At 37.0% G+C, this 23,557-nt stretch overlaps 1 protein-coding gene and 1 long non-coding RNA gene across 8 annotated transcripts in view; one reads left to right on the top strand and one right to left on the bottom strand.

Moving 5' to 3' along the window:
* Positions 1-23,557, bottom strand: part of arnt2 (aryl-hydrocarbon receptor nuclear translocator 2) — a 179,285-nt gene that overhangs the window by 68,286 nt on the left and 87,442 nt on the right. For all 7 annotated transcript variants that reach the window (XR_012382515.1, XR_012382516.1, XM_009302938.5 and 4 more), the window contains 3 exon segments: positions 18,958-19,034; positions 13,062-13,196; positions 8,659-8,733 (listed from right to left, as the gene is read on the bottom strand). Coding sequence is in view for 5 of the 7 variants with exons in the window: in XM_009302938.5 (XP_009301213.1) it covers positions 8,659-8,733; positions 13,062-13,196; positions 18,958-19,034 (287 nt within the window). In the remaining 2 variants the exon portion in view is untranslated.
* Positions 15,366-22,524, top strand: LOC141375308 (uncharacterized). Its single transcript, XR_012383142.1, has 2 exons — positions 15,366-15,502; positions 21,052-22,524. It is a non-coding gene; the product is annotated as an uncharacterized lncRNA (long non-coding RNA).

The following is a 23,557-nucleotide window of genomic DNA, read 5'->3' as shown; positions in this document are numbered from 1 at the left end:
CAGAAACAGGTGTCTGCGCGAGCGTGTTTTGTGTGGTCTCCGGTTTCTAAGACGGCCGGTTATCTGAAGGCTTTTCTGGATGTCAGCCAGAGGGGTCTTTATCAGCCGTCAACAGACTTTACGCAGTAAAGAAACGGGTGAAAGTACTTTGACAAATCTCTTTGTGGCGTTCCTGACCACTCAACCTTGGCCTTCCGAGAGGATTCGAGGGTCTTTTAAGAAGCGGAGCACGTAATATTGAGGGCAAAATCGTCCGGGGAGTTAAAAAAAACTGAGAAAAAAAACACTGTGCCCACCCTTCAAGTGCCCACAAGATCATCCCTTGAGTTTGGCATAAATGTGCGTGTGTGGATATTGAAATGCAAAGTGAATGCTGATGGGAAAGACAAAGAAATGAAAGGGGGGGGGGGTTGGGGGGCTAAAAAGGATTGCAAGCAGGGGGAATAGAGATAAAAGATTACAGATAAGGGAATGGGATGAGGTGAAGAGCAGGAAAGGAGATTTTGAGGAATAATTGACACTTCACTCACTGATAGTTTGATTGACATGCCATCCGGCCAATCAGAACGTCAATATTCTGTGAATTTAATCATTTTGAATTCAAGACAAATCACATGCAAGATTACTGCGGTGCTTTTTTAAAAAGAGAAGTAGGAGTCAGCTCTATGAAAATCCGAGAACTAGGAGGAGTTCACGGTTTACAAATTAATAAATGAATAAGAATGAGAGTTATAAAAGAATTATGAATGTTCCCAAGTTCCCAAAAATTCAACAATTTCTGCCATGTTATACAAAAGGGATTGTTGCAGCTGGAGTTGATCTTCTTTGTGTGGATGTTGAGCTGCAACAACCCAGTACAGCCTGGTTTATACTTCTGCTTCAAGTGACCGGCGTAACACATGTAACGCTCGTAGCTGTGCATTTATACTTCTGCGCGCTGTCTCTGTTGGTCTGCATTAACACTTCCGAAACGCTAGTGGGCAGTGAAGTGTTAATGTTCCTCTGTGTCGAGTTTCTTCGCTGCTGTTTTGTTTTTTCTGAACGCTTCCTGAATGTAGAAGTGGCTCAAACTCTTTTTTTTTTTTTTTTGAAAAAGGAATCAGCGGACATGCAACAAATTTAACTATGAGGTAAACACAAAACAAAACTTTCCATCCAAAGCTCCTTCACGGGACTCCACACTTGTAAACAATCACTCTATTGGGCTTGCGCGGCTACCAAGCTGACCAATCACAGGGCTTGCGCTACGCGTCGTTGCGACGTGTAGTTACATTTTTTGAGAGGTGCCCGTCAGTGACGCTGGCGGCCACGGCGTAGGGCTATGGGTCAACGCACAGGCTGCGCCGTAGCATACGCGTGCGGTTGACGCAGAAGTATAAATCAGCCTTAACCCTGAATGGAAGTTCCCTGGAGAAGGTACAGTCTTTTATCTACCTGTGCAACATCATCGACCAGCAGGGTGGAACAGATACAGACATTAAAGCAAAAATCTGCAAAGCAAGAATCGCTTCATCCAGCTCAAGAACATCTGGGCTTTGAGAGAATTTACTCTGACCACCAAGACCCATCAGCTCAACTGTGAAGGCAGTATTGTTGTACAAGGTTGAAACCTGGAGGATAACCAAAACTACCACCCGAAGAATCTAGACATTCATCAACACCCGTCCCAGACAGATGCTCCACATTTGCTGGGCTGACACGATCAGTAACACCGACCTTTGGGGAAGGATTTAACCCCCAGTAGAGGCAGAAATCTGGAAGAGAAGATGGATTGGATAGGGCACACCCTACGCAAACCTGACGCTGACCTTTTCATCCGACTCTCTCTGAAATCAGTCATTTTACCCAAAAGTTATTCACTATTTACTTGAGGAGTTCACAAATTGATAGGGGAGTGCCATGACTGATACTGAAATCTTATCAGTTAGAGAAGTTGGTCTGGGTTTGCGAAGGGTCAATTGGCAAAGGAATCAAACAAGAGGAAGACAAACAACAACAGGTGCAATAGAGAAAACCTCTTCAAATATGGAAGCGAACATTCGTCTGATTTTCATCACACTCTATAGGTCCTCAATGGACTTGGAGAAACTCTCAGCAGTGGCCGATCAACACCTATTAACAGACTTCTCTGAGAGCCACAAGCTAAACTCAGTGCTGACCGGAGCAGGGAGTCACAGGGTTGTGGGATGCGTTGAGAAAAATGTGCTTTTATTGGCATGCAATGTTCTCATAATGTCACCCCAGAGCTCGTTTATAGCTCTGGAGATGATGGAGTTCTCAGTTAGCCTTGTTTTAGATGTTTCTTTTTGTAGAAATGAAAATAAAGTAGACATACAGAGGAGCACGGGTTGTAAAATATCAGATGAAAGCAGCTTAGATGTTTTTCTATTGGTGGAATTGCACGAGAAATGCTTGCGTTTTGATTGAAATTGATGGTTTGATAATGAAAGCTTGGCAAATATGAGCACTTTTGAAATTCATTTTGAATTCAAGAAGGACCACATGATTGAGGAAACTCTGAGTAGAAGGATGATTTAAAAAATTGCTTTACTTTTTTTTTTTACTTGGAAAAGGGATTAGAAACATTCCCAATACTCTAGGTAGAACTTTTACATTTTTGTCTTAAGAAAAAAACTATATTATGTAGTGTTTGTATGGCAGTTTTTCCATAATAATCATAATAAACATGCACAACAATTTCACAGCAATTGACTTGCTTTGATTTAAGAACCTAACATCACATTTTCCAACACAAAGTTGAATAAAATTGACCCTTTGCTAAGCCCCGCCCTCCTTAGTTACTGTCGCTACGCCTGTCAAGCTTTCATGCCTGGCACGGCTTTTACAATGGCTGTTTCTCAATACCAAGTACGCAAAGTTCGGACTTGCATCCTTGGAAGTTCAGACTTGCCAGGTTGAGACTTGGAAGAACGAACTCCCGAGGAGGCGAGGACACAAGTCCCGTACTTCTTCAAATGGAACAGCAGTGTACTTCATAACGTCACTTATCTCACCATGGATTCATCAGTTTCACTGTACATTAACAATAAAATGATTTAATTAATATTATATTAATATTATAAATCTACATTTTTGATTTAAGAAAATGTACACATATATTCATATAAATGTGAATTAAAATTAGTTATTATACACGTGTCTTTGATAATCAGATTTATTAAACTACAATGGTAATTATACACAAAATAAGAAATAAAGACATACACGATAAGAAATAAAGATTACGTCAAGCAACTTGGTAAACAAAGACAAAAAGCGAAGTAAAGCTGCTCTGGCGGGGGAGCTGATGACGGAGCTCCCGCTGGCAGGCTGGGAGTCGGAGTCCGCATAAGCTGAGCCACATCGTTAAAGCTGATTCGAGTTAAAAACAACTACATTCTCGCCTGAAAAACTCTTTAAACTTTATTTTGGGACACAGTAAAGGAGTATTTTTAAAACCGTGCGGGCTTCCTCCTCCTCCATTAGCTTTCGCTGGTTACACTGCAATGCATTCTGGGATACCTGGGCTCCGAATGTTCGCACAAGTCACCTCTCGATGCATCCTTGGCTAAAGGCCAGAGGAAGTACACATCCAGGAATTTCATGTGTACTTGGAAGGATGTGAACTTTGACTTGGAACAGTACTTTGGCGACGGTTGATAACATTTCACGAGGACACAAGAACGCAAGTACAGATAAGAACGCATATTGAGAAACGGCCAATGTGTCAGACACTGCCAGAGATATAATGTCCTTTTTGGCAAACAGGTGAGATATATGAGAAAGCCAGACAAAAAAGGACAGCAGTATGCATTACAGGAGTATATTCACGACATAATAGACAACGGATTAGAGAGTATAATTTGATCAAATTTAAGCTAGCTTAGCCTAGCCGCCTCATACGCTGACCATTCAACAGCTTAGCTCATGCACAGCAGAAGAGGTGAACTTTAAAAATAATCTAACAATAACAAATGAAACTGTAATTTCTCTATTTTTAGCCAAAAACCCTGATAGATTAATTCTTGTGCAATGAAAAATAGCGTTACTAACTGACGAGGAAACATGCATGGACAGTCCTTCTACAAAATTCATTCATAGAAAGAACAGCCAGAAAGGGGGAACTGATATATTTGTGCCGAATATTAGCATTATTGACCCATAACAATGTATAGTAAGTTACCTATTACTGTCAGTATGTTTGTGTGCTTATTATAAATTAATGAAAAACGGCTGCGGGTAAAGTATATTGATCACAAGTGCTCAGTTTGTGATCATATCTCAGTTTTGTTCTGTTGATTTGTAATTTCAAATATATATATATAGCTTGAAATAGATGGAAATATGAAGTTCAGTAAAGTTAACAACAGATTCGCAGATTCGTATTTTCCAGATCAATAACTCATGTCATTAGACCTATTCAATATTAGTATGACTAACGTTACTATTGCGAAGGCTTAAACGGAGCATTACTCACAATATCAAGCGAAAATAAAGGTATAAGACAGCTGTGAAACATAACCAGCTTTGTATTTTTGTAGGAAACACAGTTTAGATGTGTTTAGTGTAAGAGGTGTGTGAGTTATTGCTGTCGGTCTGTCAATGAATGTGTCAGGAATATCAAAACAAAACCAACTTAACTCCGCTCCTTTAGCGCCCCTCACAGAGTTTAATCCACGCTGGCATTTGTCCTCTTGGGTTTTTGGTTTTGAAAAGGGAAAAAATTCCACCATCCCATCCAAACTTTAAGGAGACCGGGTATTAGATTTGCACAATCCATATGCACTCACTCCAAAGCTTGACAGAGCCCCTGCCCGTAGCTACAATTGCTAAGCCTTGATTGGTGGGTGGCAGTTTTTGGGTGTGGCTTAGCAAAGGGTCAGTTGCTCTTTTTAAAGTGTTTGTAAAGGCTGATTTATACTTCTGAGTCAAGCCAAACAGCTTAGAATGACCAAGAGGCGACACTCAATAGAACGTTTCATTGCAACAGCAGCGCCCAGCAACAGCCCTGGATTCCGCCATTTTGGAGTGAAAGTGATCGGCCGTCCATTGGATCTCATTACTGTCGCGTTGGCAAGCAGCTGCTTTGTTTTTTATCTATTTATTTAAAAAGCGCATTAAAGCTGAGATACAACCTGAAAGACAACAATACAACACTTACTATCACAATCATCAGCACTTTTAATAGTTTATTTTAAAGACTTATAATATGCTGTTGTTCTATTGGAGTTTTCATTCCAAAATGGCCACCGCGCCCTCTAGTGGCTGTTTCCCAAATTACACTAGTGTCGCCTCTTGGTCATTCTAAGCCTATGGTCGGGCACAACATAGCCCTAAACCAGCGAAGTCCTATGGTCGCACGGTCGCATACCCCTTGCTGTGGCTGATGCTGACACTAGCTACAGTGCCATGCACCTATATTCTTATGCGCATTTTGCATATGCACATAAAAAAATAGGTTGATGGAAACGCTAAGATGTGCATACATTTTGAAAATGCACATAATAATGTATGCACATAACTTGGTAGGATAAACGTTTTATTCAATAAGAAAAGATGAGCATAAACTACAATGGAAACACTTTTACCCAACAAATTCCAGTATGTGCATTAAAAAGGTCATGTGATTTTGTAATAAGAGACATTGTGATGATAAATATGTGTGTAAATGGATAAACCAGCAGGCTGAGCGCATCGTAAAACATCTGAAATGTTGTTTTGGACATTCTAAAATGCCTTATCCTGTCACGTTAGCGTGATCAAAACAATAACAAAAGATAGCGGATTCAAGTGCAGATTTTAATATACTATAGTGCAAAAACAGTGAACAAAAATCCAAAAATATCAAGGTGCAGAGTAACAAATAAACAACGAAACAAGAAACTAAGACAGATAAACATGAACTAGACTACAGCAAGATACGAGGCAAGATCAGGAACAACAACTTGGAATAACAGACTTACTGGGAACTGGGAACAAGAAAGACAAGGAAGACAAACGATGCGATGATCAACAGTGGTGGAATGATAGAATATATAGTCCAGATAATCAACGGTAAAACAGACACAGCTGTGATGGCAGATCAGTGTATGTGTTTCGGTGTATGCGCGTGGTAAGTATGGAGTTGTATTCTCTTTGGGACGCTGTAGTTCCTTCTGAGTCCTGTTGAACTACAGCGCCCTCAGGTGGTCACTGACCGTTGTGACATATCCGTCTTAGTATTAGTGTTATTACATTATTAAAGACCTCCAGAATCAACAACATCTGTGCTCTGCGTCTCACGCTTTCAAACACCACCGTGTGTCAGGATTGTCTTCTGAGGCACAAGTCATTTATTAAATAAAGAAAAGATTCATGCAGCTTCTCCAACAGCAGCAAATTCAGTTTTTATTGTTGATATTTGGCGCCAGTTAATCAGGATGTGTCTATTTTGTTCGCTTAAACTCTTTGGATGGAAACGCTGCTTTATTTGCATGTCTTATATGTGATATTCCAGTTTTGCGCACAAAATTAAATTCGCATTTTTGGATGGAAACATAGCTACTGACGCCCACCTCTCAAAAAATGGAACTACACGTTGCAACGACTCGTAGCACAAGCTCTGTGATTGGACATGTGGCAGCGGTGATGATGTGAGCAGTGCTGAGAGCCGCGAGTGTTTACTAGTGTGGAGTCTCGTGGAAGAGCTCCAGATGGAGACTGTTGTTTTTTTCAACCTTATGATTAAAGTTGCTGCACGTCTGCCTGTTCCCGCCTCAGACTGAGTGCGTTCTTGCTACTTGTACATTAAGGTAGTGTTCAGAAAAAATACTGTGGAAATATAAATGTAATCTAATTTTAAATGAACAATAATCTACATATAACAGAAAAGTTATATTCTTTGATTTTTAATTATGTAATTTCATTAACAGCCCAGCCTTGAGAGACATTAACCTTTGTCTTTCTGACTAGTGGCTAAACCAAAGTGATGCAAATGCTATGGGCAGGCTTTTAACGACTCTGCCTTTGTCTTTGGGTGATGCTTTCTTGCTAAAGAAACCCTTTTGTTGATTAACTCATCTGGTCAGTTGCTGGGCAGGTTTCTAACACCTATATGCTGGTTATCATGCTGACTACAATACTGAATTTGCATGCTTTGTTTAGCCATTTCCCCTCCTCCTAAGAACACAATATAGACAGGAAATCATTGTTTTAATTCAGACTTGTGATGAAGCTCGCAGACTGCATACCTCCAGTAGGCTCTGCAGACACATGGACTTTTTAAAGATGCTGTATGACTGCAGATTAACCAACACGTCTCAATAAAGGAATTCTGCTTGTTTCGAGTCTCCTGGACTGGGTTCTCTCTCTTCACTCATTTTTTTTTTTTTTTTTACAACAACACCCATGATAAAACTTGACATAGAGGAGCATAAAAACCTACTGCCAGCTAGTGTTTCAGAAGTGTTATTGCAGAGCAACACAAACAGCATGCAGAAGTATAAATGCACGGCTATGCGCAAGGCATTTGCCGATCACTCGATGGAGAAGTATAAAGTTTAAATAATATGCAATTCTTTTAATTTCTTTTTTTTAGATATTATGTTAAATATTTGATTTAGGAATAATTGTGGTCTTTATTAAATTAACTAACACCTTTTTTTTTGTAAATAAGTTTATAACCGTGTGAATTTTTATTTTATTTTTATTGAAATATTTCCTAAGAGATGTCTGACAGAGCAAGGACATTTCACAGTACTTCCTATTATATTTTTGTCTTCTGGAGAAAGTCTTATTTCGCTTAGTTTGGCAAGTATCAAAGCAGTTTTTAATATTTATTTTTTAAACTAAACAATCAATATTATTAGAAATTATTTGTTTGCTACAGAACAACACACTGTTGTGCAATGACTTGCCTAACAAATCTAATTAACCTAGTTAAAAACTTTAAGCTGAATACTAGTATCTTACAAAATTACAGGTAAAATATAATGTACTGTCATCATGGCAAAGATTATGTAAATTTATAGACGAATTCATTTAGCTATTTAAAATATTGTTATCAACAATATCTTGAAGAAAAAAATTCAGTGTTAAACATCACTTGGGAAATTCACAAGTTCACAAAAAAATTCACAGAAAGGCTAATAATTATTTTTTTCATTTATTTGCACAGATGTCAGAATTATTAGTTCTCCTCAATTATTAGCCTATATATTTTACCACAATTTCTTTCAACGAAATGAAGATCACATTTCTAAACATAATACTTTAAATAATTCATTTCTAAATACTGATTTCTTTTATCTTTGCCATGATGGAAGTAAATAATTTTCTACTAGATATTTTTCAAGACTGCTTAAAGTGACATTTAAACGCTTAACTAGGTTAATTAGGCAAGTTACTGTATGATAATAGTTTGTACTGTAGACAATCAAAAAAACAGTATTACTTAATGGGGTTAATAATATTGACCTTTATATGTTTTTTTTTTCTTTTTTTTTTTTTATTAAAAACTGCTTTTATTCTGGACGAAATAAAACAAATAAGACTTTCTCCAGAAGAAAAAATATATATTATAGGAAACACTGTGAAATATTCCTTGATCTGTTAAAAAAACATCATGTGGGAAATATGTGATTGGTGTTGGCTGACGGGTTTAATCTGGTTTTGGCGTACCTGCTGGAAACTCTCCCGAAGGTGGCTCTGGTCCTCCGGGTGGCAGAACTCCAGAATGTCTTTGCCAAGAAGATCCTGTGTAAACCCAATAAAATGAACAGTCGTATGAATGCTTGATTTATACAAGCCCTTAGTACTTGTGAAACATGGAGAATGCAGACAGCATCAGGGTCACGATGAATAATAACTGGGAAAAAGTTTGACTGTTTTCAAGCAGTGATAAGCCTCAATATTCTCTATTATTCAGTCTGACTGGGATTGATGTCATCTCAAGGACTGATGGATTTCAAAATACACAAATAAACATAAATATTGTCAGATTTAGTTACTGCAGATGTGCATTTAAAAAAACTCCACTTTAAAAAAAAAAAAAAAAAAACAGGCATTTCACAACACCCCTAAAGTAAAATAGTTGAGTTTTACCTTTTTTTTTTTATCAACTCAGCTGATCTTTGTAATGTAACGTAATGTAATGTGTATTTGTATAGCGCATTTATTGTGTATGGCCATCCACCCAAGGCGCTTCACAACCATGAGGGGGGGTCTCTCCACACCACCACCAGTGTGCAGCATCTACTTGGATGATGCAACGGCTGCCAAAGGACAACAGCGCCAGTGCGCTCACCACACATCAGCTATTGGTGGAGTGGAGAGACTGTGATAGATCCAATTTGGTGGAAGGGGATGATTGAGAGGCCATGATTGTAAGGGCCGATAGAGGGACTTTGGCCAGGACACCAGGGTTACACCTCTGCTCTTTCACGAGAGGTGCCATGGGACCACAGAGAGTCAGGACCTCGGTTTAACGTCTCATCCGAAAGACGGCGCCCACTGACAGTGTAGTGTCCCCTTCACTTTTACTGGGGCATTAGGACTCACACAGACCACAGGTTGAGCGCCCCCTTCTGGCCTCACTAACACCACTTCCAGCAGCAACCTAGTGTTCCCTAGTGGTCTCCCATCCAGGTACTGACCAGGCTCAGCCCTGCTTAGCTTCAGTGAGTAACCGGTCTTGGGCTGCAGGGTGATATGGTTGTGGCTTTGTGTCTGACAGTCGCACTTTTAGCTTAGCTTAGCATAGACTGTTGAATCGAATTAGACCATTAGCATGTCACAAGAGGTTCAATAACTTTCCTATTTAAAGCTCGACTTTTCTGTTGTTACATTGTGTATTAAAATGAAAAGGTGCTATTTTCTAGGCCTCATATGGATAGGAACTATACTCTCATTCTGGTGTAATAATCAAAGTACGCAATGATATTACATATAATCTGGTGGCTTCTTCTATATGGTTGCATTGCTTATATTGAGGGAAGTTTGACAATTTTAGGACACTGTGTAATATCAAGGGCGAGGCAGTGACGCAGTAGGTAGTGCTGTTGCCTCACAGCAAGAAGGTCGCTGGTTCGAACCTCGGCTCAGTTGGCGTTTCTTTGTGGAGTTTGCATGTTCTCCCTGCGTTCGCGTGGGTTTCCTCCGGGTGCTCCGGTTTCCCCCACAGTCCAAAGACATGTGGTACAGGTGAATTGGGTAAGCTAAATTGTCCGTAGTGTATGAGTGTGTGTATGAGTGTGTGTATGAATGTGTGTGTGGATGTTTTCCAGAGATGGGTTGTGGCTGGAAGGGCATCCGCTGCATAAAAACTTGCTGGATAAGTTGGCGGTTCATTCCGCTGTGGCGACCCCGGATTAATAAAGGGACTAAGCCGACAAGAAAATGAATGAATGAATGAATGAATGAATGAATGAATGAATGAATGAGTAATATCACTGCACCTGCTGCAGTTATGGCAAGCAAGCTAAGCTCATTTATTATTAAGTCACAATAAGAGTATAGTTCCTAGTCATATTGGTCTAGAAAATAGCAACTTTTATTTTCCACAGTCTTAGTACACAATGTAACTAACTACAAAAGAGTGAAGTGAAAAATTTTCGAAACACTTTGGTCATTTTATGAACAAGATGCTAATGGTCTAATCTGTGGTCTATCATTGCATCTGCTGTAGCCTTGGTACAGCAGCAAACTTCATTTATAAACACACCGCAAAGAAAGTATAGATCCTAGCTATATTAGGCTAGAAAATAGCAACTTTTCATTTTCCATCAGTCTTAGTACACGATGTAACTACAGAGGAGTCAAACCTTAAATAGGAATTAGCTTAGCATAGATCATTGAATTGGATTAGACTATTAGCATCTCACTTTAAAATGACCAAAGAATTTCAATACGTTTCCTATTTAAAGCTGGACTTTTCTGTTGTTACATTGTGTATTAAATTGCAAGGTTGCCATTTTCTAGGCCTCATATGGATAGGAACTATACTCTCATTTTGGCTTAATAATTAAGGTACTTCGCTCCCATACCAAGGCTACAGCAGACGCAATGACATTACACATCGCCTGGAAATATGGTGGTTTCTTCTATATGGTTGCATTGCTTAAATATGCAGGGAAGTTTGACAATTTTAAGGCACTGTGTAATATCACTGCACCTGCTGCAGTCATGGCAAGCAAGCTAAGTTCATTTATTATTCAGTCTGAATGAGAGTATAGTACCTAGTCATGTTGACCTACAAAATAGCATCTTTTCATTTTCCATCAGTCTTAGTATACGATGAAACTACAGAAGAGTTGAGCTCTAAAAAGGAAAATTATCTAAACACTTTGGTCATTTTATGAGTGAGATGTTAATGGTCTAATCCGATTCAATTATTTATGCTAAGCTACGCTAAAAATGCTTCCACCAGACTCAAAGACTAGCTTAATGAATACAAAAATGGTAAAACTGTTTTACTCCATTAAAAAAAATTAAAAGTGTAGTGCTCATTCAATATAAAATTGACAATTTTCAGACATGCGTAATATTATTGCGCCTGCTGCAGCCCTGGTATGGCAGCAAACTTTCCTCATTTTTAAGCCAGAATGAGAATATATTTTGTTACGATTGCCGTATATTGGTGGAATTTTTGCATCCCGTTCTGTCTCTCTCTCTCCCCATCTCTGCCTGTCATATCCTTTAGGTGTGCCTTAGCGGAATTTCTCATCATTGGGTGATGTGGCACTGTCACATAAAAGGACGCCAGGGAGAGCGGATGAGAGCGCGCTTTCCTTTGATCTTGTTTTTGTGTGTTTTTGCTGACATGATTTTGTTATTCGTTGTTTTCGCTTAACTTCCGTTTGGATAAAATTATCTAGTATTATTTCTGCCCATTTTGTAACTACTTTGTGATTTTTGTACATATTAATTTCGATTATTTGTTTGTTACTTTTTGGTCCAACTCTTACCTGGCCAACAAAAGTAAGAGATTATAGTGAGAGTTGACTTTGTCCTCAGATTAAGGTGGACAGGGAAGAAGTTGTACGACTTCGATCATACAAACACGTAGTCAATCGTGTTTAAAACACCAGATAAGAAGTGAATGCCATCTATGTATTTGTTTTGTTTTAGTTCAGTATAGGTAAGATTGCGACGCTTGCCGCTGAAGATTTTTCTTTTCTTTTTCTTTTCATACTTCTAGCGAGGTAAGGGGTTTGCTTATGAGTTAGAATTGTTTTGTTATATTTATTTCTTTGATTTGGCTTCACTAGCGTCCCCTTACTCTTGAGTTGACCTGATTTTGTTTAATACTTTGTTTAATTTGTTACTTTATTGTTATTGTAAATATTTCCTATTATTATATATATATATATATATATATTTGGGCATTATTCTGATTTCACTTTTTGTACATGAAATCACTTTTGTTGGCAGTTCTGTTGTTTGTGTCTTTTACTTTCACCCATCACTTGTAAAAGTATCACACCTTTTCAATGTTACTACTTTCACCCTAGACTAACATCAAAGAGGTTGTAACAATTTCCAATAGCCATATTAGCCTAGAAAACAGCATTTTTTTTTTAATTTTCCACAGCCTTAGTATACAATGTGACTACAGAAGAGTCAAGCTTTAAGAAATTTTTTTTCTTAAACACTTTGGTCATTTTATGAACGAGATGCTAATGGTCTAACCCACAGGTGTCAAACTCGGTTCCAAAAGGGCCGCAGCTCTGCACAGTTTAGTTCCAACCCTAATTAAACACACCTGATCAAACTAATTTTGATCTAAACTAGTCCTTCAGGCTTGTTTGAAACCTAAAGGTAAGTGTGTTGGAGCAGGGTTGGAACTAAACTGTGCAGGGCTTCAGCCCTCCAGGAATTGAGTTTGACACCCCTGGTCTAACCCGATTCAATTAATTGTGCTAAGCTAAGCTAAAAGTGCTCCTGTCAGACCCAAACATCAGCTCAATGGATTAAAAAATGGTAAAACTCATCTGTTTAACTCTAGGAGAGCTGTAAAAGGAGCCTATATTTTCAATAAAAACGTGTGGTGTTCATTTAATATGAAGTTTCAAGGTGATAATGACCTGAGGTTGGTAGCCAATCACGTTGATGCATCGAGGGTCCACGAATGTGATGATGCCATCCGAATTGTGGCGTGAAAGGAATTCAGTCGGAACTGAAAGTCCGTTCATATCCATTGAAACAGGAGAGCTGGTCACCTGAGGGACGAGATGATGAAGAGTTTTACATACAAACAGATGGTCTGGTTCTCAAACCAGCAGATGCATGCTTTATTGCGCAACACTGTCATGGGATCGTCAAAACATTAGTTACAGTTGTCTGTATGGTTTAAGATGTGGGAGAGTATTTATTAAACTGAATGGATGTAATGTTTGATTCAAATGCAAAGATGTGGCTTCACTGTGAAGTAAACAGGGTAATTCTCCATCCCCTGAGTGTGTGTGATTGAGGAATGGGCAGGGTAGACATTTAGTCATTTCATTTAATTATTTAGCTGATTCTTTTGTCTAAACGACTTACAAATGAGGAGTTTAGCAATTTTACATGAAGAGGCATTTAACTGAAATTGCATTAAATGTAATGGTGTCACCCATAATTCTCCTGCAACACTTAAATCAACTATACACAATTACATCCCCTGTTTTGGGTTAATCTGCTATTTTGTAAATTTCCAATTGATTTCCTTTTAATTCCAATTATTTCAATATTTTGTCATTTTTTAAATCATAGAAAGTTTAGCAGTGAAACTATTACTAATAACTATTGTTACTGTTCCTGGATGTTGTGCCGTGTTTATCTGAAATAAATTTTCAGTTTATTATCTTTAATTCCCATAGATTACTGTTAATTCCCATATTTTGCTTTTAATAACCATGGAACGTTTAGTAGAGAAACTAATATTGTTCCTGGATGTTATGCCATGTTTTTCTGGAATAAATTTTCAGTTAATTACCTTTAATTGCAATATATTTTCCAATAATTCCCATATTTTGCCGTTAATTAAGATGGAAAACCTGGTAGCAGATCTGTAATTGTTCCTGCATGTTGTGAGGTGTTTATCTAAAAAAAAATATCAGTTTATTCCAACTTAATTCCTATACATTCTTGCTAATTCCCATATTTTGCCCTTAATTATTTCAAAAGGTTTAGTGGTGAAAATGTTATTGTTCCTGGATGTTGTGCCATGATAATCTGAAATAAATTTCCAGTTTATTGCCTTTAATTCTTATATACTATCATTAATTCCCATATTTTGCTGTTAATTACCATGGAAAGTTTATTAGCGAAACTGTTGTTCCTGAATGTTTGAAGCATTTAACTGAAACTGCATTAAATATGGTGGTGTCAACCAAGATTATCCTGCAAGATTTATATCAACTGTATACAATTACATTCCCTGTTACAGGCTAATCAGCATTTTGGTAAATTTCCAGATTAATTGTCATACATCTCTATTAATTTCCATACTTTGCCGTTAATTACCATGGAAAGTTTAGAAGCGAAACCGTTATTGTTCCTGGATGTTGTGGTGTTTATGTGGAATAAATTTCCAGTTTATTCCCCTTTAATTCTCATACATTCCTGTCAATTCCCATGTTTAGCCGTTATTTACCATGGAAAGTTTAGTAGCGAAACTGTTATTGTTCCTGGATGTTTGGAGCATTTAACTGAAATTGCATTAAATACGGTGGCCTTAATCAAGATTATCCTGCAAGATTTAAATCAACTATATATATTTTTCAACTCTCCAGTTTATTCCCTTTCATTTCCATACATTTCTTTTATCTGCCATATTTTCCCATTTATTTAAAAATTTTGCCATTAATTACTATGGAAAGTTTAGTAGCGAAATCGTTATTGTTCCTGGATGTTGTGAGGTATTTATCTGAAATAAATTTCCAGTTTATTTTCTTTAATTTCCATACATTCACATATTTTGCTATTAATTACCATGGAACATCTAGTACCAAATCTGTTAATGTTCTTGGAGGGTATGATGTGTTATCTGGAATAAATTTCCAGTTTATTCCCATTTAATTCCCATAGTTTCCCGTTAATTGCCATATTTTGCCACCAATTACTTAAACAAGTTTAGTAACAAATCAGTTACTGTTTCTGAATGTTGTGCTGTGTTTTTCTGGAATAAATTTTCAGTTTATTTTGTTTAATTTCCATAGATTGCTGTTAATTCCTATATTTTGCCATCAGTTACCATGTAAAATCTAGCAGTGAAACTGTTATTGTTCCTGGATGTTGTGTCATGTTTATCTGGAATATATTTCCAGTTTTTTCCCTGTAATTCCCATACATTCTCATTAATTCCCCTATTTTTCTATGGAAAGTTTCCAGCTTTGAATATATCTGAAATTCTGCAACTCCAATGTAAACACATTAAAAGCTGTTTTCTGTCAGTTTATTAAAATGTGTGATGTGCCCCACAAATGAGTTCACAATGTGGATTAAAGCAGCTCCAGACAAAGCAAACATCTCGAAATAAGAAAGGGTTGAGGAAATACATTGAAAACAGATGTTTTCTTGATCCAAAGAATTATAAAAATGTGTCCTGCAGGATAATATATGAGCAGTAAGATATGTTGCAATGATCTTCATCTTTTCAGTGATTCGTTTAACATCACAACCGACAAATAAATAGTCAGATTTGCTAATTATTACATTTTAATAAGCTGATTTTTAATCAAAGTCTGTTGCTTTTATGGGGTATAGGTTTGCGTGTTAATCAGGACAAATTATTACTTCAATAACCAGCTTTTTGTTTGAGTTATTAATGTACTATTGTTAATTTCAATGTGTTTTGCAAATGTTAACAAATAGGATAAATGTTGCATGCCTACTTTCATGACAAGTCTAATGATTTATGATTTTTTTAATAAATAAAAAAATATTTAAATCAATCGATTAAAAAAAAATCCATGCTATGTATATTGAAACAAACTTGCACCATTGTTTGAAATGTATTAAATATTCGCGAGTTGTAGAAATAGATTAAAGAAAGTAATACTTTTCTGCAGTGACCCTGAGTATAGAGAGTTATTTGTTATTTGAGAGCTGACAAGGCACTTTATTATAATGACAGATGAATTAAGTTCCTAGATATATTATGTGACAAGAAATACAAATATGTTTAGGTAAACGACAGATGCTAAATATACTAATACGTCTCCTGTCCAGAGCAAGCATTACATACATTTTAAAATCCCAGACTTATCATAATTCATCAAGATAAACTGAACTCCGGATCAAGCTGAACTAAGCATAAATGCATCATAGATCATTGGTTTCTCTCACAGGAATATCAAGTGTTGTATTAATACAGTGTATATACGCAGTTGAAGTCAGAATTATTAGCCCCCTTTGATTTTTTTTTCTTTTTTAAATTTCACAAATGACGTATAAGAGAGCAAGGAAATTTTCATAGTATGTCTGATAATATTTTTTCTTCTGGAGAAAGTCTTATTTGTTTTATTTTGACTAGAATAAAAGCAGTTTTAAATTTTTTTAAAGCCATTTTAAGGACAAAATTATTAGCCCCTTTAAGCAATTTTTCCCCCAATAGTCTACAGAACAAACAATCATTATACAATAACTTGCCTAATTACCCTAACCTGCCTAGTTAACCTAATTAACCCAGTTAGGACTTTAAATGTCACTTTAAGCTGTATAGAAGTGTCTTGAAAAATATTTAGTAAAATATTATGAATTGTCATCATGGCAAAGAGAAAATACATCAGTTATTAGAAATGAGCTATTAAAACTATTACGTTTAGAAATGTGTTGAAAAAAAATCTCCCCTTCATTAAACAGAAATTAGGGAAAAAAATAAACAGGGGGGCTAATAATTTAGGGGGGGGGGCTAATAATTCAACTGTCTATATATTTAAAGTAGTGTGATAAACAGTGTTGCCAGATTGGACGGTTTTGAACATGATCGTGCAGGTGTAAAATGAAATAATGACATAAGGGTATCAAAAATTCGGGCAGTTTTGCAACTCAACGCCTGCCCCCTCTAATGTGTTCTCGGGACTGTCACTTAGTGTGATTTCCAGATGACTGGGTGGGTTTTTTTTTGCATTTCGGTGGGTTTTGGATAGTTTTTGGGCTGGAATCAGTCAGCTACATCTGGCAAGACTGGTGATAAAGTGTTTGCCCCTTATTGAAGTCTTATTTTTTTGCATGTTTGTCACGCTTTCATGTTTTAGATAATCAAGCAAATGTATAGAATAAGGTCGTGCATGTTTTAATGCTTTATAACCTTTCCACATGGGTAGGTCACAATTATTTTCTTTGAATCTCCACATCTAGTTTTTTTTGAGGATCTTTTGGTCTACTTCACTTTGTCAGGCAGATCCTATTTAAATGATTTCTTGATTGCAAACAGCTTTTGTAAATGATTCATATGCCTCTTCTGGCAGTGTTTATATTCTACAAATGTTAGTTTATAGAAAAAAAGGTTGTCTTTTTTGCCCACTCATTTATTTTTTATAGAGTTCATGACCCACTGGTCAACTTTTTAAAAGAGAGTCTGGCATAATGAAGCTGCATGGCTAAAAATCCTTACTGGACACACATTAGTCTTTTAGCCAAACCTTTGAATGGAGTTCAGAATATCTCACTGCATTCCTGGACACTTAATTTGTGTGACTTTAATGAGTAGACCTGGCTTACACTAATTGTCAATGATTTCGTGCACTATTTACGAATGACTGGAATTTCTTAAACTCACGTTTAACTATTAAATCAAATGCATTTGTGAACCCAGAGGTGAGGTTTCAGTAAGGTCTGTATAAGCTTAAATTACAAATGTTTTGTGAATGAGACCTAATGCCTGGAAGAGGTTTAGGGCCAAGCAATAATAAAAAGTAATAAAATACTTTAGGGACTAAGGTGTCAAATTAAACTCCGTACATTTGGAGAATAAAGCAACTTGCTTTGAGAAAAAAAACAAGTAAATAAAATAAAAAATAAAATAAATAAACAAAATTTTATTAAACTTCAAGAATGAAGTCGTTATTTTTTCAAGAACAAAATTGTTGAACAGAGTTGTTATGTTTTGAATAAAGTAGTTAAATTTAAGAACTTTTTTGTAAAAAAATCATTGGAACTGAATTAGTTTATTCTTGACATTTTATTTAGAATGTGTTCTTAAATTTAACAAATTTAAAAATGTAAGAAGTTATTATGTTTCAAGAAAAAAAATGGTAAATTAAAAAAAATAAACTAATGTAATGAAATGTTGAAAATAATGTCATTAAATTGAGAATAAAATCATTTATTGTATGGAAAAGTCACTAAATAAAAAAATAAATAAATGTTGAAATTAAGCTCATACAATTCTGAGAAACTCTGAGAAGCCCCCTATGTTATGACAAATAGACTTCTAAATTTCAAGAAAAACGTTGAAAATAGACCCATTACATTTTGAGAATATAGTTGTTCATTTTTCGTAAGTAAAAAATTTGAACGAAAACTGGAACTGAATAACTTTAAACTTTAACTTTCTTAAAATTTAAGTCCTTATGTTTAAAAAAAAAAAACTACATTAAAAAAAAATAATTATAAAATGTTGAGAATAAAGTTATTAAATTGAGAATAAAATAATTTGTTATGAGAAAAGTAATTAAATTAAATATAAATGTTAAGAATAAACTCATTCAATTCTGTGGAACAAGAAGACATTAAGACATTTAGAAATAAACTTGTAAATATCAAGAAAAAAGCCTAAATAAAATGCTGAGAATAAAAAAAATTAAGACAATTTAAAAGATCATCTTTGATACCAACAAGTGGTTTTGCATGTGCTAAAAAACAACACTGTATATATGTGGATTTTATATGACACTACTCACAATTTACAAGGCGTTTTAACAACTCAACCCATTTAATCCCTGTTTTTATAGCTATACATGTCATAGTTTGAGAATTTACGACCGGCACACATACCTGCAGTCTTCCAATAGCAACCAAGCAGTATTTGCTAGTTTGACCTGCTTCTGTGTCTTCATCTGGAATAGTCATGCCTGAAAAACACACACACACACACAAAAAAAAAAACATGAGTCATTTGTCCGAACAAACACTGATGGCACACTGAAAATATGTGCAAATCAGACACAGTCATATAGTTAGATGCTCTAGTATTGCCTGATGACTAACATGTTTATTCATACACTTTTTTTTTTAACAAGATGTTCTCTGTTGCAAGATATGCTGCTTGGAAATGTGTGAGCAATCCAGTTAAGCAGCACCTAAAGTTTGGTTTATACTTCTGCATTGAGTGATCGGCGTTACTCACAGCGCAATGCCATGCATTTATACTTCTGCATGCTGTTTTTGTTGCTCTGCAATAACACCTCCGAAATGCTAGCTGGTGGCAGGTTTTTATGTTCCTCTGTGTCAAGTTTCTTCAGGGATGTTAGTTTTTTTCTGAACGCTACAAGTAGCTAAAACTCGCTTATTCAGAAGCGGGAACTAGCAGACGTGCAATAAATTTAATCATAAGGCAAACACAAAAAAAAAAGTTTGCATCTGGAGCTCCTTCATGAGACTAGACACTCATAAACACTCACTTCATCGGGCTCGCGGCTTTCTGCTAACAAGCCGAGAAATCCCAGAGCTTACGCTACGCGTCATTGCAACATGTAGTTAAAATTTTTTGGGAGGTGCGTGTCAGTGTCAGCCACGGCGAGGGCTTTGCAACGCATGAAGGCTGCGCCGGACCATACATGTGCGCTTGATGCAGAAGTATACATCAGCCTTAATACTGAAGTAATTGAAATTGCAATTCATTGACTGGCTCCAGAAACAAGCAAATCCTGCTAGACTGCCATGTTAACATGCCCAACTTTACTGCAGAAAAAAAGGTGTTTGCAGCCTAGTATAAACATGGTTTCGCTGTATACACCTAATATTACCCTTTATGACAACTGCGAGGCTTGTGAACTGTGGCGAGGGGGCGTGGCCGAGAGCTGTGGGAACGGAGTGAGGCCACCGCGTAAGTGGATACACCTGCGGTGCGCACCTGCTTCGGATCCCACGGAAGGAGCTCTGGACGATAAAAGGAGGAACGATGGCAGAGGAAGCCGAGAGAGGACCGAGCCCGGACATATATTACTTTTGCTTTCAGTTTGACGGCAGTCTCCGTGAGGAGCTGCCGTCCGTTTGTTTGGGTTTAGACGGCAGTCTCCGTGAGGAGCTGCCGTCACTGTTATTAATAAATATTTTAAAGCTCCGTCGGTTCTCCGCCTCCTTCTTCCCGGCGGCCAAAGGGCTGTGAACTTTATAACATGAACATTTTATAACTCAATCATTTAATTTAAATTAAGCCCAAAAATTCTGCATAATTAAAGATGTGGCGACTTGAATCTTAATAACAGCAACTGCTCAACATTTTTGTTACAGGCTGTTTCTCAATTCCAAGAACGCAGAGAACGGATTTGTGTTATTGTGGAGACCGGTCTTGCCAGGTGTCCTCGGAAGAACAAACTCAGGAGACCGCGAGGGCAGAGAACACGTCCTTTGAGAAATGAGATGCTGCATTCTTCCTGATGGTCACATGACCTTCATGTGTTTTAAATGGTAAAATATTTAAACATTACAGCACTCATACAACAATTTATTGTTTTTCCCCTTTTCAAAATATATACTGTGCATAAAAACATCATAAATATACTCACAATATAAATAAAATAGATTTTAATACGAATTTCAGCAAACAAACACCCTTAATATGTTTATTCCTTTATTAAGATGGTCATGGAAATGTTTACTTTCACCGTTTCATTTAGGGAAACTCCTCAGGTAAATAAGTGATATCTCTGAACTTTAATGATAAATCTAAATAAAATGCTGCGCTTCCCACCTCCAGTCGCAATGACTTCTGGGACTTCCAGAGCGAGCTCGCTGCTGAAGTCTGCAGCGGTGCGTCCTCGATATCAAGATCACATCCGGGAAGTTTCACGCTTCCTCCGTACTTGCGGTCTTGAGTATTGGAACTGAACTTAGGCAGCTGATGATGACGTTACACGAGAACACGAGGACGCAAGACCGCTGAAGAACGCATATTGAGAAACAGCCAGTCATGTTATAGTCTGCTGGAAACTATTTATTTTAGTCATCTGAAATCTAGTAGTGGAACTGAATGTTGTGCAGTGTTTATTTGGAACAAATTCCCTGTTTATTTCCTTTAATTCTCATACATTTCTGTTAATTCCCATTTATTACCATTAATTCCCATCAAGTATCCAGCTTTGATTTTTTTTTTTGTTATTCTGCAACCCTAATGTTAAGCCACTAAGCATTTTTTTCTGTCAGTTTATACAAATGTGAAACAAACGAGTCCTTAATGTGAAGTTAAGTTAAAAGTAAAAAAAAAAAAAGCGCAAACATCTTAAGATACCCTACTAATAGCATTTGCACTACATTTTTGTCATAGTCTCCTGGAATTTATTTCTTTTAGTAATTTAAAATCTAGTAGCAAAACTATAATTATTGTTACTGGATGTTGTGCTGTGTTTATTATTTACATTTCCAGTTTATTCCTATTAATTCCCATACATTTCCTAATAATTCCTATATTTTACCATTAATTCTCATTAAGTATCCAGCTTACTAAGCAACTCACTGAGCTGTTTCTGTCAGTTTATTCAAATGTATAAAACAAATGTGAAAAGAAAATACTACTTTGCAATTCATTGACTGGCCACTGGGGGCTGGCTCCAGAAACAAGTAAATCCTCATAGACTGTCATGTTAAAATGCCCAACTGGAGAACAGAAAAAAAACGTGTTTGCAGCCTGCTACTAAAATGGTTTTGGTGTATAAAGCTAATATTACCCTTCATGACAACTGTGAGTGAAAGGTAAACTACCTTTTTACTGTGTGAAACTGTGTGAAATGTTTATAACTCATTGGTCTAATTTATTTGGAGCCATAAAATTCTGCATAATTAAGGCCGTGGCCACTTGAATCCAACTAATTGCATCTGCTCCACATTTTTGTCAGAGTCTCCTGGAATTTATGTCTTTGCAATTCATTGACTAGCCACTAGGGGCTGGCTCAAGAAACAAGCAAATCTTCCTAGACTGCCATGTTAAAATTCTAAAGTTTACAGCAGAAAAAATGCTGTTTTAAAGGTTTTAATGTATGTATATCAGGTATTACCCTTCATGACAACTGTGAGGCTTGTGACTTTTTTTTTAATAACTTTTAAACATTCCTGTTAATTCCCATAATTCCCAGCTTGGAACATTTCTGTATTTCTGCAACTCAAATGTAAACCAATTAAGCTGTTTTCTGTCCATTTATTAGAATGTGCGATACAAATGTGACACAAATGCATTCTTAATGTGTATTTAAACACATCCATACAAAGCAAACATCTTTAGGGATGAGGAAACATATTGAAAACAGATGTTTATTCATACATGTTGCAATTTTTTTTTTTTACAAGATGTTCTGTTGCAGGACATTGTTCAGAAATATACCTGCAAAACTTTTTTTTTTTTGATCCTACAAATAGCATCTGCTGGGCAGTTTTGTCACATTTGTCACAATTGATTTCTTTTTGTCATCTAAAATCTAGTAGCGAAGCTGTTATTGTTCCTGGATGCTGGTGCCGTGTTCATCTGGAATAAACAACACATGCAGTAGCAGCAGATGGAGAGATTCATGTCCTGGAGTTTGTTTTAAGCATGATCGTAAAGCATTTAATCTCCTTTTAATTACATTACAACAATTTCTTCTCGACTTGCTTGCCTTGACCTCACTAAGGCTGATGACTAAAATAAGTTTCTGTAAGGTGATTACACATAGATATTTACTAACATGAACTAATACTGAACAATACTTGTGTGAAATCATAGTTTAAGATTTGTTAATGCATTGTAAATATTGTGCTTGGTAACATAATTCATGGGTGGCATCTTGGCTGGCACTGTCGCCTCACAGTAAGAAGGTCGCTGGTTCGAGTCAATATTTTTGTGTGGAGTTTTGCATGTTCTCCCAGTGTTGGCATGAGTTTCCTCCAGGTGCTCTGGTTTCCCCCACAGTCCAAACACATGCGCTATTGGTGAAGTGGGTAAAATAAATTGGCCATAGTGTATGAGTGTGTGTGTGAATGAGAGTGTATGAGTGTTTTTCAGTAATGGGATGCAGCTGGAAGTAGAGATTTGCGCAGGACAACATTTTGAATCCCGCTCCCGCCAGGTTTTAACCCAAACCCGACCTCTCCCGCTAATATTTAGCATTTGTTGTCCCGCTGCCCGACCCGCCCCATTTTCCACCCGCCGCGGCCGATACCGCAAAAGAGGGGGGGACAAAACCGAAAACCACCCAGCTATACAGGGTCTGGGTCCTTTTAGCTGCAACAAAGTACTGGAAAACACCAGTACTCCCTTTTTTCACACACACACTCATACACTACAGCCAGTTCAGCTCATCCAATTTACCTATAGCGCATGTCCGGAGCACCTAGAGCAGGGGTCTCAAACTCGCGGCCCGCGGGCCATTTGCGGCCCTCAGTGCAATATTTTGTGGCCCACGCC

The sequence above is a fragment of the Danio rerio genome, chromosome 7 (genome assembly GCF_049306965.1).
Source record: "Danio rerio strain Tuebingen ecotype United States chromosome 7, GRCz12tu, whole genome shotgun sequence".
Lineage (NCBI taxonomy): Eukaryota > Metazoa > Chordata > Actinopteri > Cypriniformes > Danionidae > Danio > Danio rerio.
Note: the sequence above shows the minus strand (reverse complement) of the source record. Positions and strands in the feature narration are given on the sequence as shown.